The sequence below is a fragment of the Sebastes fasciatus genome, chromosome 3 (assembly GCF_043250625.1).
Source record: "Sebastes fasciatus isolate fSebFas1 chromosome 3, fSebFas1.pri, whole genome shotgun sequence".
Lineage (NCBI taxonomy): Eukaryota > Metazoa > Chordata > Actinopteri > Perciformes > Sebastidae > Sebastes > Sebastes fasciatus.
Genome location: NC_133797.1, coordinates 24,619,007 through 24,635,419, shown reverse-complemented (window position 1 = coordinate 24,635,419; position 16,413 = coordinate 24,619,007). Strand labels below are relative to the sequence as shown.

General features: G+C 39.0%; 2 protein-coding genes across 5 annotated transcripts in view; both read right to left on the bottom strand.

Annotated features, from left to right (window-relative positions):
- Window positions 1-8,581, bottom strand: part of ttbk1a (tau tubulin kinase 1a) — a 57,311-nt gene extending 48,730 nt beyond the window's left edge. Inside the window, exon 1 of one of the 3 annotated variants that reach the window (XM_074629785.1) lies at window positions 8,473-8,581. Coding sequence is in view for 1 of the 3 variants with exons in the window: in XM_074629784.1 (XP_074485885.1) it covers window positions 726-728 (3 nt within the window). In the remaining 2 variants the exon portion in view is untranslated. Of the gene's footprint in view, window positions 1-725; window positions 783-3,997; window positions 4,134-8,472 lie in introns of those variants that run through there. The other 2 variants (XM_074629786.1, XM_074629784.1) reach the window with 2 other exon arrangements.
- Window positions 8,582-10,844: 2,263 nt separating this feature from the next.
- The window catches only part of tpcn3 (two pore segment channel 3), a 28,408-nt gene continuing 22,839 nt past the window's right edge, over window positions 10,845-16,413 (bottom strand). The window contains exons 13-19 of one of the 2 annotated variants that reach the window (XR_012593271.1): window positions 15,393-15,480; window positions 14,550-14,619; window positions 13,746-13,973; window positions 13,452-13,535; window positions 12,812-12,925; window positions 12,030-12,142; window positions 10,845-11,141 (exon numbers count right to left, since the gene is read on the bottom strand). Coding sequence is in view for 1 of the 2 variants with exons in the window: in XM_074629789.1 (XP_074485890.1) it covers window positions 11,017-11,141; window positions 12,030-12,142; window positions 12,812-12,925; window positions 13,452-13,542; window positions 13,757-13,973; window positions 14,550-14,619; window positions 15,393-15,480 (818 nt within the window). In the remaining variant the exon portion in view is untranslated. Of the gene's footprint in view, window positions 11,142-12,029; window positions 12,143-12,811; window positions 12,926-13,451; window positions 13,543-13,745; window positions 13,974-14,549; window positions 14,620-15,392; window positions 15,481-16,413 lie in introns of both variants that reach the window. The other variant, XM_074629789.1, reaches the window with a different exon arrangement.

Below are 16,413 nucleotides of genomic sequence, written 5' to 3'. Positions count from 1 at the left end.
ATACAATCAGACTTCTTTTTGCAACCAGAGGAGTCGCCCCCTGCTGGCTATTAAAAAGAATGCAAGTTTAAGACACTTCAACATTGGCTTCACTTCTCAGACACGGAGGTTGCCATCTGTTTAGTAATGTACATGAAGTAGTATAGCAATATATGTATATTTGGATATTGTTATCAAAACCATTTATATAGTACAGTATAGTATAGTATGATAAAGCATAGTACAATATTTTTACACTGTAGTATAGCTAAATATAGTTTTGTAATTACTGATATGTACTATACTATAGTACTGGCTGACCCCTACAGCATAGTATCATATTGTAATATCGTATTGTATAGTAACGTATAGTATCATATTATTGTGCAGTATTGTATTAAGTTCTATCATCTCATATTTTGTGATATTGTATATTAACACACAGTATAGTATTGTACCGTACGTTAACATCCAGTATACAGTGTAGTATATTTGGAGTGTTAAATAAGTGTAAAAGAGAGAAACTCTGAGGTCCAGCAGCGTCTCAGCAGCAGATCAGAGTGAAACATCCTGACAGACACTTTCTCTACCTTCAAACCTCAGTCTGCTCTTCTTCTTCTTCTTCTTCTTCTTCTTCACCTACAATCTACTAGCCTGTTACTGGGGGGGAAGGGGGAGGGGTGCTCTGCCAGAAGCCGGGTTTGCATCATTCCAGTTTTGATCTGATGAAGTCAGTCAGAGCTCACCATAGTTCTGAGCTCCCGGAAAACCTGACGGCTTACAAAAAATCCTGAGCGGGACAAAACCCTTCCTGTTCCTGTGTTAGCCTACAAGCCAAAACAGAGGGCACAGTTAACCATGAGACAATGAGGAGGAAGACGGCCAACCGCCACAGCCGTCCGACCTGCACAGTGACATCACAGTGGGACGCAGCAAAGAGGAATAGGCCTTCATACACCAGGTTAAAGAACAACAGCTTCAGATCCTCAGACAGCGAATATCATCGAAGCTCAACTGTTTTTATTGACCTTTTTCCACATGAAGCCACATTCACCAAAACATGGTTAGCTCGCCTGCTGGAATAAACTTTGTTGTGTATATTCCTGCTCCCCAGAGGTTCAGGCCGAATGATTTTGGTGACCTCTAAACCTTTCCTCTAGCTCAGGACAAACATCACATTGCTGTTTGTTTTGTGATGTGTAAATCATTTCAACTTTTAGTCTTGTTTGAACGCCGCAAGTGGTCACATCTTAAATCTAAGGTTTCGCAAGATAAAAAATAAGGAATCTAACTAGAAAGCAAGGAATCTCTGTCGGCCTGTCTGTCTGTGTGTCTTTCGCATATCTCGAAAACCGTTCATCCGATCTACTTCACACTTGGCGGGTGTATTGCTGGGGACCCACGTGAGTGTCAAATTTGGTGCAATTTTGGACACGCGACATGTTCAATATTAATAAACTTAGCGAACAGCGCTCTGTGCAGCAGCAGGGGCGGGGCTTCTGGGTCAGAGTCCAGCATGGGCCGTTCACTTTTGCTGCAGGATGCTGGGCAGGGCTTCCCCCAGTGTATTGCTAGCCTGATGGCCCACCAGGCCTCAGTTGACTCTAGGGATGAACCGATACCAATACCAGATCGAATATCGGCCCGATACTGAATCAAATAGCTGGATCAGGTATTTGTGACAATGGGGCCGATCTATTAAATTCTACTGTATGTTTATATACTGTATACATTCTTTTTTTTAAATTAATATTAAGATGTTTTTTAAACTACAGCTAGTGGGGCGGCTCAGTTGGAAATATAGATATAATGGCTGGAAAGCTCCCCAGCGTCATCTGTTGGTTAAAATGTGAACGCACTATAAGCAAACAGCAGGTCTGAGATCAGTATTCTTTACCTTCTTCCAACTATCACAAGATAACATTACTTAGCAACCTTAGCAAGCTAACTGTCAGTAACTGACACGCCCTATGGAATGAATCTATGTTATAGATCATGTGAATGAGACCCAGATCGAGGCTGGAACGAGGGCTGGGAGGGTGAGTTAGAAGCCGTGATGACAGCGTGATGGCTGTGATCCCCTGACCGAGTCAAGTGACCGAGCGGACGCTACTGCGCCTGCTCCATGGGCCCAATGGATGCGGAACATCGCCGGAAGATCCGGGTACTTTTCTAGTCGGAAGTCGAGCCATTTTGGCTTCATGCGCCACTGAGCAACTTTCATAGGAATGAACGGGGCTCCGCCTCCAATGCTGTATCCAGTTCTCTTTATACATCTATACAGCACACGCACCGAACAGGCACTTGCCAACAGGGCACTGCAATAGTATAACATGATTATTCTACACAAATTAGGTTTTATTTTTTGCTAATCTTTGGGAATTACTTTGTTTGGATATTTTCCCTAAACAGGGACGCGACCTTGACGTTTTGCAAAGTACCCGTATGTGCCGGTCTGGTCTATAGCCGCCACAGAATGAGTCAACCTTTGCGGTTTTGTCTCTTCAAAGGGTTTGTTGGTGAACTACTGTAGCTGGAGAGCTAACCACTAAAATGCTAGCCAGCTGTGAACAGAGGAGCTTCAATAAAACAAGTTCAAACTGAAAGTGTTTTGGTGAATCTGACATCAGATGGAATAATAGAGAGAATAATAACCACAGAACAGTTTCATATTTGTTATCAACGGCTCAGAAACACCAGCAGAGTCTGAACAGAGTTATAAAACAGCTCTAATTAATACCAGAAGTTACACATTTAAATGCAAAATATGTCAAAATCTGCCATAATAGAAGTAAAAAAAGTAATAAGGTAAACATTGTAATTTGACTGTTTATTTTTAAATACTTTATTATCTGACTATTTGACTTGTTCAATTGATATAAGTGTTTGTCATGAATGAATTTTGGCACAAAAGTTCTTTCGTACTTCAGACTGTAAGTCTACATATTTAACCTTTGTTGCATCATATTATTGTCGCTCTGCTCTGGCAATAATATATTTGATTTCTCTAAAATAAATTGCTGTAATTAATGATTGGATCAAACATTTCTGTCAGAAATTAATATAAAAATTAAATTAAGTTCTAAATTTCTAATTATTTGACTTGTTCGATTGATATAAGTGTTTGTCATGAATGAATTTTGGCACAAAAGTTCTTCCGTACATCAGACTGCCACTCTGCATATTCAACATTTGTTGCATCATATTATTGTCGCTCTGCTCTGGCAACAATATTTGATTCCTCAAAAATTAATTGCTTTAATGAATGATTAGAAATTAATGTAAAAGTTAAATTACGTTCTTCATTTCATTGAGGTTATGTGTTTGCCATGAATGCATTTTGGCACAAAAGTTGCTCCATACATCAGACTGTAAATATTTAACCTTTGTTGCATCATATTATTGTCGCTCTGCTCTGGCAACAATATATTTGATTTCTCTAAAATAAATTGCTGTAATTAATGATTGGATTATTTTTGATCATTGTTCAATTGATATAAGTGTTTGTCATGACTGAATTTTGGCACAAAAGTTCTTCCGTACATCAGACTGTAAATCTACATATTTAACCTATTGCATCATATTAATCTTGTTCTGCTCTTATTTTTGACCTATTTATGTAACAGTAAAATGAAATGAATGAATGTTTCAGAGACACACTTCCTCTCTGGTCCAGGTTTTAAACCCCCCCTCCCTCTCTCTCTCCTCCTCTCTGCATCACCCATATTGAATCTTTCCTCTCTGCAGTGCACAGTCATGGGTGGTTTTATGCGCATGCGCACCATCACATCCTGCTGATCAATAAATCTGGCCCGGACTGACCCGAGTTATATGAATCAATTAAAGATCAGCACACAAGAGACACACAACCTCAGATCAGTCCTGCATGGTCTAAAATTTGATAATCAAAACACATTCTAATCAAACATTTCTGATACGGATCAATACATTCAAACACACACACACACTGATCTGGTCTGTGTAGTCCGGGCCAGACCTGGACCCGGATCAGGCCTACCTGGCGCACCGTCCGCTCCTTTTCCGCCTTTTGGGAATCTTCATCTGGGATCTTATTTCGGCACAAAACGTCCCGGTCCAGAAAACCCACCGTTCCTCTAAAGGGGGGCCGGGTTTTGGGCCTCAGTCTCCCTGCAGGACTAAACCACCATCTATGTCTCCTCTAACAGTCCCACCCCCAGGTACTACCACACCAGTCCTCAGACCCGCTGCAGGACTGGGACGCACCGAGCCCAGAGAGACACAAAAAACAGGTTTTATTTCCTCTCCGAGTCCAGGAGCGCTCATGAAAGACCTGCTGCTGTCCGGAACCGGGTCCTCCTAGGAGGATGGAAGATGGGAGGATGGGAGGATGCGGACTGATCCTCCTCCAGCTGCTGGACCGGATCCGGGAGTCAAAACCAGGACAAAACCAGATCCAGAAACCCGTGTGAGGCGGACCCTGGCCGACTGTCAGAGGCGGTTCTTCGGGTGTTCTCCGGTTCTCCGGATACAGCCTGTTTGTCCGCACTGCAGCTCCGCATCCAACACGCGTCAAACACGCGTCACCGCGCACTACCACAACATCCGGTCAATGCCTTCAAAATAAAACTACCTCTGCTGAAACGCGTCAGCACCTCCAAAGTCAAAGTTTTGTTCCTTTACTTTGTTTATTTGATATTTTTAATTGTCTTTAAATATTTGTTAATACTATCATTTTTTTATTATTTATTAAATTTGTATTTATTTAATTTTTAATTTTTAATTTATGATTTATTTAATTTATGATTTATTTTACTTTTTAATGATTTTTTATTTATGATTTATTTAATTTTTTATTTATGATTTTTTTATTTATGATTTATTTAATTTTTTGATGTTTGATATTTTTTATTGTCTTTAAATATTAGTTAATACTATCATTGTTTTATTTATTTATTTAATTTTTTATTTATTATTTTAATTTTTATTTATTTATGATTTATTAAATTTTTTGATATGTTTGATATTTTTTATTGTCTTTAAATATTAGTTAGTACTATCATTGTTTTTATTATTTATTTAATTTATTATTTATTTAATTTATGATTTATTTATTTTTTAATAACTGATTTTTTATTTATGATTTATTTAATTTTTTTATATGTTTGGTATTTTTTATTGCCTTTAAATATGAGTTAATACTATCATCCGGTCAATGCTTTCAATATAAAACTACCTCTGATGAAACGTGTCATCACCTCTCCAAAGTCTCACTAAAAATTAAACTGATTTATACAAAAATAAACATCATATCAAAATAAATAAAATCTAAATTATTAGAGCTGTAAGATTAGTCGATTGTCAGAGAATTAATCGGCAACTATTTTGATAGTTGACAGTAAACTGAAAATCTTTGGAATAAAATTAAAGGAGGTCTGAATCTAAATATTTGTATGTTTTCCTGTTTTGTTGATAACTTTGCCGATTGAATTTTAATTTGATGTCTTTTATCTGTTCACAACTGAAGATTCAATACTTCACCTTTACTGAATATCTGATTTAATTTACTTTAGGGCTGCAACTTATTTTCAGTTTATCTGCCAATTACTGTTCCAATAAATTAGTGAATTATTTTGGCTATAAAATATCCGAAAATAGTGAAAAAAAAGTTTTTTTCCCCCAGAATTAAAATTTGACGTCTTCAAATGTTTTTTCAACATTAGTCATAAACCCAAAGATATTCAGTTTACTGTCGACAATCAAAATAGTTGCCGATTAATTCTCTGACAATCGACTAATTTTACAGCTCTAATAATTTTGATCTTATTCGACACGTAAGCTGTAAAATGTGACTGTCGTACGTTTCACTGTTATCACATTACTACATTGTATTCAGTTCAGTGTCTTTGGGGGTTAAATCACATTGAATGTGAATATTTAGATGAAGATTAGAGTAACTTTCTTGCCCACAAAAGGTTTCTGAGTTTTCTTGATATGACATTTATTTTTGTATAAATCAGTTTAATTTTTAGGGAGATTCTTCTCCTCCGTGTCTGCAAATATATTTTTTAAATATATATTTTTTTCTATTTTACAGCTTTTAATATACTTCTTTCTCTACTTTATTTTTCTCAGCTGGTGTCTATTTCTTTGACTCCAACAACCTAATTTCCCCACAAACACTGATAAAGTGTCACCTGATCCTCTCTGGTATCGAATGATTGTATGGGAATGGTTTCAACAGTTTGAAGCTCTGTAGTTATTTGAGCCTGCAGGTTCTTTTCATTTCTGCACAAACAGCCTGAAACAACTTCAGATTCCACTTTAAATATTTTCCTCAGTTTCAGTATTGTATTTTGACTCAAGTTTCTGAGTTCATCTCCTGCAGTTCTACTTCAGTCCAGTTTAGAGCATCTGCTACTATTCCTACTTTGGAGGCGGTCTACTTTTCCTCCATCACATTTCAGGTCAGGAAAAGGTTGTTTCTTTAAACGTATGACAGTTTAGGATTCAGATTTTAAATAGAAAATATACAATAACCGAATAAAATGTGATGCAACTCTATGTACAAAGCAGATTCAATTCAGAAGCACCGGGAGCAACTACAATCTGTTTAACATTAATTTATATTTTGGCAACACACAGCGGTTGAATCAACGTTGCAGAGCTCCTCTGATTTTGTACCTCCATGAGTAACTACACCCAGTCTGAAGGTCATGTTACACTTCTGTATAAATATTCGATCCAACAACGGAGAGAGTTGAGCATGCATTTCCTGTTTCACTGCAATCTGATAGATCAGAGTTCACCAGACGGATGTTGTCGTCGCACCGCCCACTAGCCGGAGCAAACATTCTCATTTTACAGCTAAACAGTACACTACAAGATGTTTCTGAAAACATTTTATGCGAGAAATAGGCATTACAGTAACAGAATATTGATTCATATTTGATCAGCGCTGCCTAGTTTGACCATCTGATCAGAGTTCACGAGTGATTGACAGCTGCCTCCTTTGAATGAACAGCAAATAGAAACGCTCTCTCTCTGAAATTACCTGTGTGGTCAAAGTCTCCCATCACGGCTATAACAGAGCAATATGAGGAGGTGCAGTAGTCTAGTGTTCTCTCAGAACACTTGAATTACAAAATGGTGAAAGGTTATTGTGGAATTTTTGCCCAGTGGTGCCAAAAATATTCTGCCTACTGCAGGTTTAATCATAATCATGTTTATTGCCATTTAGGTTTTCACATACAAGGAATTTGCTTCAGTGTCTAGACAAGAAACACAAATATGCAAGTTTTCATACTTGATATTTAAAGTTTTTTATGTATTCTATTTGATATTTTATTGTATTGTATTTATTTCAGAACATTTGAAAACATCCCCCCACTGTAAACAAACCACCAGCGTGTTTTATTACCTTCTTTTCTTTTGTTATTTATTTATTTATTTTTTGTATATATTTCATTCTATATTTTATTGTATATTAAAATATTGCATTGTATATATTTCAGGACATTTTAAAACATACCCCCAGTGTAAACAAATCACCAGCGTGTTATATTGCCTGCTTGATTTTTTTAAATTTAATTTTAAGTTGATTCTATATTTTATTGTGTATCATAATATTGTATTTATTTCAGGACATTTAAAACATACCCTCACTGTAAACAAACCACCAGCGTGTTTTATTACCTTCTTGATTTTTGTTATTTATTTTTTCTCTGTATATATTTGATGATATATTTTATTTTATATTAAAATATTGCATTGTATATATTTCAGGACATTTTAAAACATACTCTGTGTAAACAAATCACCAGCGTGTTATATTGCCTGTTGATTTGTTTTTAATTAAATTTTAAGTTGAGTCTATATTTTTATTGTGTATCATAATATTGTATATATTTCAGGACATTTAAAACATAACCCCAGTGTAAACAAATGATTGATTTTATTTTTTTTAAAAATGTATTTACATTTTTTTATATAATTGACTATATTTTATTGTGTATTGCATAATACCGAGCGGATGCTCTGAAGTGTACTTATTGTTGTGTCTTTACAGTAACGCTCCTTTATTTCTAATCAGTGAGGAGCAGCTGAGAGAGGCAGTTGGCGCTGTCCAGTCCCACCCTCCAGCCAGCACATGAACGCCTCATCCTCCACCTTCATTAACCGTCGGGCCTTCTCTAACGTTCTCCTGATGTTGTCATACCAACCTCCGCCTCCGGACACCGGACGGTCTACCGGAGCAGCGGCCGCCTTTTATCCTCAATTAAACACAATAAAACCCGATTGATTGTTTTCTGATGAGATGCTACTGATCCGACATCCTGCCTGTGGCCTCGCACACACCGACACACACACACCACCGACAGTCACCGACACCCACCGACTCTACAACAGACTGCACCGCGTCGCTTCGCTCTCCTGTTCGATGTTCGCTGTTCGATGTTCGCTTCGATCAGCTGATTCGATCAGTTTCTTGATGTTTGTTTGTTGTTTTCTTACCTGAATGTTGTTTTCTGTCCGGAGCAGAGCAGGATCCTCCTCCTCCACTCCCTCTGCTCCATCTCTACAGCATCAGCATCAGCACCACACCACCGACACACACACACACCTACTCGGTGTCTCCATGTTACAGCTGCAGCTCCAGAGCTCCGCCTGCTGGCCTGGAGTCTGCTCACACACAACTCAAGTACTCATGTAGTTAAAGGGACTATTTGTAACCCTTAAGAATGCTTTGTTAACAGCGACACCTGTGGCTGTTAAGTCAGCGTCGGGTTCGCGCTTGCTCGCTCTGCATAGACATGAACGAGCATCGCTCAATACAGTGAGGCGACACACGTCAGCTAAAACCACAATATCACTCTATATTTCACCTGCTTGGCAGTAATGTTAGCTGACCAGACGAAAGTCTCTCCATGAATCACTGCTGATCCTAGTGTTGGCTTTTCTTGCTTCAGCTGAAGCAGGAAGAGAAACGTTATCGCCTCCCGACCGCAGCCGGAGGGAGACACCGGCACCCGGACGGACGCGATAACGTTTCTCGCTGCGCAGCTCCGTCACTTCACAAGATACGGGAAACCTCTGTTGGTCTGGAGGAGCTGCAGCATTTATTTCTACATTTATTACAAACGTCCACTGTACATTCACTAGATATTCTCAGAGCTAAACTAACTCTCCTGCAGTGTGGAGTGAGCGCGCGTTCACGTCTAGAGGTGGAGCGAGACGGCGAGAACGCGCGCGATGTGTTAGTGAAGGCAGGCAGGCAGAGGAGGAGAGACTTCAGCCACACGCAAGCGTGCATATGCGAGCGCGCATGTGTCCCGACCCGGTACATTTATACGCTTAAAAAGTCACAAACAGTCCCTTTAAAGGTCCCATATCATGCTCATTTTCAGGATCATACTTGTATTTTGTGTTTCTACTAGAACATGTTTACATACTGTAATGTTAAAAAAAAACTTTATTTTCCTCATACTGTCAGCCTGAATATGCCTGTATTTACCCTCTGTCAGAAACGCTCCGTTTTAGCACATTTTGACGGAATTGCAACAGAATTGCGTTGCTAGGCAACAGCTTGGGTCCATGGGTACTTCCTGTCAGCTGATGACATTTTCACATACACTGCAACCAGGAATAAACTGGGACACATTTAGAATGTTTACGTTTAAAATTGTGTCAAGGGTCTAAATATTGTATATTCGTGACATCACAAATGGGCAGAAATCCTGACAGCTTGTTTCAAATGCAGAGTTTCTGAATACGGGCTGTGTGTATTTCCCTGTGGATTGAGGGTTTAGATATTTTCATAGTATTTATATAGGATTTAAGCCTGCTTTTTAATAAAAAAACATGAAAATCTCACTTTTTTATAATATGGGACCTTTAAAGTGAGTAAAAGTAGTAAAAATAAAAGTACTCAAGTGTTCATGTAGTTAAAGTAACAGCAGTAAAAGTAAACAAGTATTAGCTTCATGAGGCTGATAATACTTAAACTACTTGAAGCTCATAATACTTGTGTACTTTTACTGCTGATACTTTAAAGTAACAGTAGTAGAAGAACAAGTATTATCAACTTTATGTAGTTAAAGTATCGGAATTAAAAGTATGCAAGTATTCTCAGCTTCACGTAGTTAAAGTATTTGCAGTAAAAGTACACAAGTATTCTCAGCTTCATGTAGTTAAAGTATCAGCAGGAAAAGTACTGAGAGAAAGAGTAATCTCAACTCAAGCTCCACTTACTTGCTTGTTCTGGAGCTTTTGACCACATCACACGGTCTTCATCAGCTGAGCGACTCATCATCCACAGTGAGTTAAAACGTCTAAATACACATTTTGGCTTCTACAAAGATCTTTATTTTGCACTAATTTGATGTTTACGATTTTTAATTCAAGTATTTTTTAAATGACCAATTCACCAATACTGACCTAAAGCAGTCCTCTGGTATAATAATAAAATCTGATGATTCCAAACGTGTAGGAAACATTTCACTCAAACTTGATTTTGGTAGATTTCCTTCTATTTTTTGTCCTTCTCTTTTTATTAATAAAACTATGAATAATATTATTTTAAATTTACACGCATGCCCTTTTTGGTCTCCTCACTATTATTGTGAGAAACGAGTAACAATAAGCAGTAGGAGTATTAAGTGTTTAAGCCTTAAACTAAAACATTTAAAGTGATAATCTTTCTTTTTTTTTTTTACAACATATTTTATTTATTTTTCTTTTAAATTATATCTTCATTTTTCCTGACTCACTTTCTGCGGCATCTGTGTTCACTGTGACACTTCTGTTATATAAAATCCGACTTCTTTAGTTGTTTTTTATGTTTTGTGTTTCCGCCACAAAGAGGTCATAAATAAATAAAACATGAACTCTGTCAATATTCTTTATGTGTTTTTACACAGAGCTACAGGACAGAAATATAAAAAATATAACACTGGATAAACATCAGATTTAAACATGTGAGATGATACGGAGTATAAAACTGTATATAAATGATAGAATCTGGTTCCCTTCATATACTGTATATTTGTACATTCAAGTCTACGCAGAGCTGAACGTCGGGTTCGAAAAGTTCTGGTTGGTTTCATCGTCGTTCTCAGCGAAGTCTTCGGGGTCGAGATCGGCCTCGAACATCCGCTGCAGCAGAGCGTCCACCGTCCGATATCCTGACAGGAAACACCCAACCAATACTGATAATCAATACTGTGATCAACTGATCAAGAACGGAGCACATTTTCATTTCTGTCTCTATTCAAATATTAATTTAGAATTAATTTAATTTAAGCTTTTTTAGTTTGTTAAAAAATGTTCCTTATATAACCTACAGGGGGAGCCACACAAGACACAAATCTGTCATTAATATACCTGGTTTGGCAAAATGTAAACAAGATTGATTCACATGCTGATGGTGCATCGTTTAGTTCATAACTTGATTTGTGGTTTAACTTTTTTCATGAAACCTGCTGAAGGACGTCAGGAACCACGTTCAGATATCATACTTCTCCTTCTCTAAAGTTTCTGAGAGTCTCAGAGTGTCTGATGTCCACAGGGAGGTTATTCCATGAGAAGGGTGTATGATAGGTCTCTCATCCTGAGTCTCCTGTTAAGATACAGTTATTCTATGGGGCTTTTATTTTGAAGGGGTGGGGGTGGGTGGGGGAGAGAGACCGAATGAGAGTGTCTGATGTCCACAGGGGGGTTATTTCATAATAAGGGTGTATGATAGGCCTCATCCTGAGACTCCTGTTAAGATACAGTTACTCTATGGGGCTTTTATTTTGAAGGGGTGGGTGGGGGAGAGATATAAAGTGTTTTTATCTTTAAATTGTCTTTTATCCAAAAACAGAGTTGTAAAAAAAAGTGAAAGGTGGTCTCAAACAGTAGTTTGCACCCCTCCGCTTCTTTGATTTCCCACAGAGTCTGCCCTTTCAAAATAAAAGCTTTCTACTTGTTACAAACACTCCTTCTGGTTCTATTATCCTTTAAAATCATCTAATCTTTTCTCCACTTGTACACTGTGTTAACTGCTGCCTGCAGGCCTGACAGTTTCTTACTTTTAGATGCGATTTTAAACATCAGGGCTGGTTTGTTGTTAGCCGATTGGCCGGTTCCCTGGTCGTTGTCGATGGTTTCCATTTGGTTCACCAAGTTATCCTCCAACTTCTCCCTGGTGGACAAAACAACACGGACGATTATCAAACATGTTTAATGGGGTTCCATAAACAATAAACATGTTTAGGCCCTGGACCAATCAGAGAGCAGTATACAACAACATCAATATTTATCAGCTGGTATAGGGGCACTTTTAAACACACACACAATCCCAAAATTAGTGGTTCCCAACATGTGGTTGGGACCCCCACAAGGGGATACAACACAAACCTGAGGGGTCACTAGATAATTAACAGGATGTAAGAGCTGAAAGATATTTCTCATAACCAAACTTTGTTTAATTTGTTTTCAGATGTTCCTCTAATTGTTGCTTTGTTCTTGTGGATTATTGAATATTTTTTCCTTTAAAAATTAAAAATATATCACTCAAACAAACCTCATAAGGGGGGTCATAAGCTAAAAACGTTGGGAACCATTCCTTTAAATGTTAAATTTATTGTACAGACTATAAAAGTTATTCAGACTCTAAACAAATTAAAAGGACCATACCAGTGATTTTTTTTTTAGCTAGTTCATCTTGTTAACTTTCCATCATTCATCCAAATCCAAAATGTTGAAAATACTCAGCAGAGCTGTAAAGTAGGAGTGTTTTAGTTCATGTTTGAAATCCAAAGCAGCGGTACGGTCTTATGAGTGACAGGTCCTTGTTGTCATGGTAACATACTGTGCCACAGCCAGCTCCAGCTCCTCAATCTTCTTCTCCAGAGACGTCTGCAGGTCGCTCTTATCCACTGAGTACTCCATGAAGAACGCCTCGAGGACGAACGCCACGAAGATACTGAAATACAACAGGATGTGATGCATCATCAGCCCCATTTTTTGTCGATATTTTGTTCATATTTTGGAAAAAATTGCCAGGATCGGATTGGAAAAGTGATGCTGAATTAGCCATTAGCAGCTCCTGTTTGCAGTGTACCCATGGATGTATAGACAACTGTCACTGGATTACTTTGATAGAGAAGAAAACTTAAAAACATGATGATTCTCAGGCAAGCTCTGCAGTTGTAGGGAGCATCTTTTTCTATGATTTCTAAGTGGATTTCTGGATGTTAATTGGTGATGGACATCAGAGATGATGATATCCCCGGAAAGTGTAAGTCACACAAAATCAAAAAATATATGTATCATGTCTGTGTGTGTTAGATTTTACTGATTTATGACTCTGAGAATGAGTGCCATTTTTGACGCAAATTGTGTGCCAAATCAGCAGGCCAGACAACAATAACTAACTTTTCTTTGTTTTGCACTTGCACATGTCTCTTTCTCATGTCCCTCCCTCCTCCCCTCCTCCTCCTTAGTCTTACTTGATGATGATGATGACGACTATGATGTGAAAGAGGACGAAGAAGAGCCTGGCTGCCTTGTGGGTGACGATGGCGAAGCCGTTGCTGAGCAGTGGAGTCACGTTAAGGAGTCACAGAGATATTAACATCTGAATCAATCTGAACAAAGAAATGACTTCTGAACATCATAAGAATACCTGTGAGAAAGATTAGGGTTTAATTTTGAGAGTAAAGTTGGTTATATTGTAAGATACAGAAATGATTGTGGAGTGAACCGTGATGGGGAGTAACTATGTACATTTAAGCACTGTATACGAGAAGGATATCGTGCCACTGGTTGACCACGGTGAGCTCCACTAGCAGGATGAAGGAGGACACCACGTTGTTGAAGTTGTTCTTGCAGTAGTCGAGTTGTGCGAAGGTCTCTCCTTCCAGCAGAGGGTTTCCACAGTACGCCTTCGCTGGGTTTTCGGGGTCCTCGTAATACTCCACCCTCCCTTTGAACAGCTCCATCCCCACCATGGCAAAGATGTAGTACACCACCTAATGAGTAGGATGATCCGATCAGAGCCAGCTTCACTACCAGGATGCCACCTCAAGCTTTTAGCCACGATAGCGACGACAAGACTATTTGGATGTTAATGTCTGTCTGTTGGTCCACCGCTTTGGTCCAGACTGAAATATCTCAACAACTATTGAATAGATTGTGATGAAATGTGGTTCAGACATTCCCTTCAGGAGGAGTTGTAACAACTTCGATGATCCTCTAACTTTTCATCTAGCGCCATCATCAGGTCAACATTTAAATGTGTCCAATACTTTGGTTTATGACCAAATACCTGCAGAACTAATGACATTCCCATCAGCCTCAGCTGTCAGTAAACACGTCACAAAGCTTTCAGAAAATTTCCACTTATGAGGTCGTGAATAGCCAGCTACGTTCATGTGGACTCTTCTCGTGAACATGGTAAACACAACCCCATTTGAAGTGACTCTCAGTCTGGTTATTACACCACAGCTCTAAAAACATGGACTACTTTTAGGCTTTTTGAGGAAATTAAAACACGTTTAGACGCCTGACAATATATTCCACCCGGCAATCTGTTAGCAGCAACTTACAATGATCAGCTGTCCAAATGTGAGGATCGCTGGTCCGATCCTGACCAGGGTGTTGATGATTGTACGAAACCTAACAGGGAAAATAGCCCTCATCGTTAGTGAAGCAACACATTCAGACATAAAACATAACTACGAAGAAGTATGGAGCAACCGGGACCATAGACTGTATATAAAGGTGGACGACAGCTCCCCAAAAGTGAAGCCAAAACATCTGGATTGCCCCCTGGTGGCTGGCTGCAGTATAGGTCATAAATCCCGCCTTCTCCATATTAGCAGATGGGACATGGGCCAGACTAAAAAGTCAAATAAATTTTTCCCCAAAGATGCTTCTGTCATTTTAGGTAGTTATCATCACACTGATGTATGTTCAAGTGTTAATTTTTCTGATAAGTTTGGTTTAAATTAGTTATTTGATGCTATAAAAGAGGGAGATATGTGAGAATTGGAGCTGTGAGTCTCTCTCACTGACCAGCTGCAGCCATGATCGGCTCGCGATTGGTTCGGTTTGGTGACCTCGATACTGCGTCTCCAGCCCCCCAGTCACTAATGCGCAGACGCTGGCTCCAAATTATGTCAGAATCTCAAGATGCAGCGGAGACGCGTCGTCCATCTTTATATACAGTCTATGATCAGGACAGATGTGAGAGTGATGATACATAACAAGGTGTCCTGCTGTCTAAAAGTAAGACAGAGTCAAAAAACGCATTTCCTTCTCACATCTAAATCCATCCCAGGTGTCCAATCATTGCTATGGTTACCTGCAGATTAATATACGTACCTCAAGCACTGATTTAGCACTAAAACTATGTTTGAATCAGTCAAAAGTGCACTTAAAGATCAAACCTTTTGATGCTGTCCACCACCCGGATCAGTCTGAGAACTCGCAGGATGAAGATGATGTCCAGGATCTGACGGCTGGTGTAATTTACCGCTAAAACAGGACGGGAACGATTATTCAGAAAGACAGAAAGGCTTTATTGTCCTCGGAGGGAAATCTGTTCCACACCGCCTGCACACACTCATGTCTTAAATGAAAAACATGAACAGCTGGTCACATATACATTTAACCCCCACATGTCAGGTGTGGAGAGGCTGATACGAGTGATGTTGCTTTGTTTCTGTATAGTTATGCGTACAGGACATGGCAGTGCAGTAAACCTCTGGTTAGCATCAAGCTGAATAAGAAATGCGAATAAGGAGAGAATAAACTCGGGTACAGCGAAGTTTGGTCAGAAGTTGGCGCTATAGCTCACGCATGGCTGTAATCCGCCACTAAACAGAGTAGAAGAAGTAGAGGGGGCAAACCGGAAACAAAACACTTCGGCTTGGTCATCTAACCTTATCTTGCATGGCAGCTGGATTCTCGCAATGTCACAAGATCACGCGATAATCGCAGGATCTCAAAGGAAAAGATGTTTTCACTCTTCTCCCGACTGGCTTCAGCGAGAGTTTGATTGACAGATGGTTCATCCAATCACCTGCCAAGTATTTTTGAAAGTGCCTGCCCTTTTCCAAACAGTTTCCAATGATGACTTCTTAGATGGTTCTGTGTAACAAACCATCTAACAGGGTCAGGTTGCATCTAACCATGTACACTAGAAAAATGGAGAGAGACCTTCAGGAATTACTTTCTATTGGGAAATTTTTAATTGTTCTTTCATGTCAGCTAGTATTTCCATGTTTCATGTTGTCCGGAGACGAAGACGAGCATTCGCACGTTATGGGAACATCCAAGAAGACGGCGACAGCGGAAACAGCTGATCAGTCATGTGAGTTAAATGTTCGCTACATCAGAATTTATTCTGCAAAGGCGTTTCCATAACCCATTTAACGCATCAACTCTTTTTCGAAGGTAAAAACCACC